Source organism: Trematomus bernacchii, unplaced genomic scaffold (assembly GCF_902827165.1).
Source record: "Trematomus bernacchii unplaced genomic scaffold, fTreBer1.1, whole genome shotgun sequence".
NCBI classification, from domain to species: Eukaryota; Metazoa; Chordata; class Actinopteri; order Perciformes; family Nototheniidae; genus Trematomus; species Trematomus bernacchii.
This window is the reverse complement of record NW_022987547.1, coordinates 4,381,400-4,383,015: the sequence shown is the minus strand read 5'-3', so window position 1 is coordinate 4,383,015 and position 1,616 is coordinate 4,381,400. Positions and strand designations below refer to the sequence as shown.

General features: G+C 44.0%; 1 protein-coding gene across 1 annotated transcript; it reads right to left on the bottom strand.

Moving 5' to 3' along the window:
* Positions 1–250: 250 nt before the first annotated feature.
* Positions 251–1,188, bottom strand: LOC117476329 (myosin light chain 4-like). The gene has a single exon (XM_034122765.1). It carries the CDS (start codon positions 1,113–1,115, stop codon positions 507–509), a length of 609 nt encoding a protein of 202 aa, XP_033978656.1. The 5' UTR covers positions 1,116–1,188; the 3' UTR covers positions 251–506.
* Between the last annotated feature and the right edge of the window lie 428 nt (positions 1,189–1,616).

Here is a 1,616-nt window from a genome sequence, read left to right as displayed (position 1 = left end):
CCTCAAGCACAATGACAAGCTAGCTCATTCACACAGTCTTTGTGTTAAGTAGAATAGAATCAAATCTGTTCTATTTTCAGATGGAGCCAAATCCTATTTGTTTTTCGTCTACCAACAATACTCTCCCCTAATCACATTAGCACAGTTGATGTGAAACGTTGAATAGACAGAAAACGAGCACTTTTATCAGCAGTCCTTCAAATGTGAATGTTGTTTATACCGAAATGACATTTGTGAGGCAGTTTGTAATTATATTTTCTTTATTAGCAAAGTTTTTCTTTATATTATCTCACTGGCATTTCATAATACTTCAGAGTGCTTATTAAAAATAACTTATCATAGGTTTTGCAGCGGACTTTTTTGCATTGAACATTAATTGCTGCTCTTGACATACTAATAATGTCACCCACTAAGTGACATGATCACCTCTAAATGCACAAAATGTTTAGCAAGGATCCAGAAAGTCAACAAAACTTAGGTAAAGTCCGTATGGTTAAATGTCACGCTTATCCAGAGAGAATATGCTTAACAAAGGAGGCATAGTTGATACACCCATTGGTATCCTCCTGCCCAACCATCAGTCTGTCCACCTCGTCTTCTGTCATCCTCTCTCCCAGTGTCGCCAGCACATGACGCAGCTCTGCTCCCATGATGGTGCCATTGCCTTCCTTGTCAAAAACCCTCAGCCCCTCCACAAAATCCTCAAAGTTGCCTTGATCTTTTGCACGGGAGATATGTTGCAGCATTGGCAGGAAGGTCTCAAAATCCACCATTTTAGTGCTCATGTCCTCTGGCCCTGGTTTTCCGAGCACCTTGAGCACATCTGCGTTGGTAGGGTTCTGACCCAGAGCTCGCATCACATCTCCGCATTGGCCATATGTGATCTTCATATCTCCAGTCGGTGTGCGGTCAAACAAGGTGAAGGCTTCCTTGAACTCCTCAATCTGGTCGGCATTGTACTCAAGAGTGATGCTTTTGGGATCGAACGCAGGCTCCTTGGGTGGCTCGGGCTCTGGCTCTGGAGTTGGAGCTGGTTTAGCCGCTGGAGGAGCATCTTTCTTAGGCTCTGGCTTTTTGAGCTCAGGTTTCTTTGGTTCAATCTTCTTAGGTGCCATGTTGTCAAGGGATTCAGAGGTGAGCTGGTACTAGCTGGAAAAAGAAGCAAGAGTCTGAAGGGATTGGAGAGGATTCCCGAGCACACAGGGCCACCTCTTCTTCCAAAGCTTTTATATGTGCTTTGTCTAGGGAGCAGTAGAGCAATTTCTAACAGCACACTATAAAAGGAAGAAACCTGAAATAGATTCCCTTAGCAAGTGATGTCAACATTAAGTATTGTGCTCAGCTGCTGTCATCTGGCCAACAGGGATATGTGCTGTCATAAGCGGGGGTCCAGTTGCATTAGGCCGTGCAATGTTCTGTCTCTCTGATGGACAAAGGGATCACAGCACAATGTATTAGCCCATGAGGGAGGGGGACTAAAATAGCTCTGCTGGCTAACTGCTGAAAGTCTAGGAAACACTGCTTTCTGGAACAATGCTTTTTTTCAGAACGTCAAACACAGTTAATTATTTCATTGCAGAGGTCTCATGATGGATCAGCGCACTTTGGGACTTGTT

Coding starts and splice junctions, on each gene's coding strand:
- LOC117476329 (XM_034122765.1), bottom strand. CDS start 1,115: ATGGCACCTAAGAAGATTGAACCAAAGAAACCTGAGCTCAAAAAGCCA.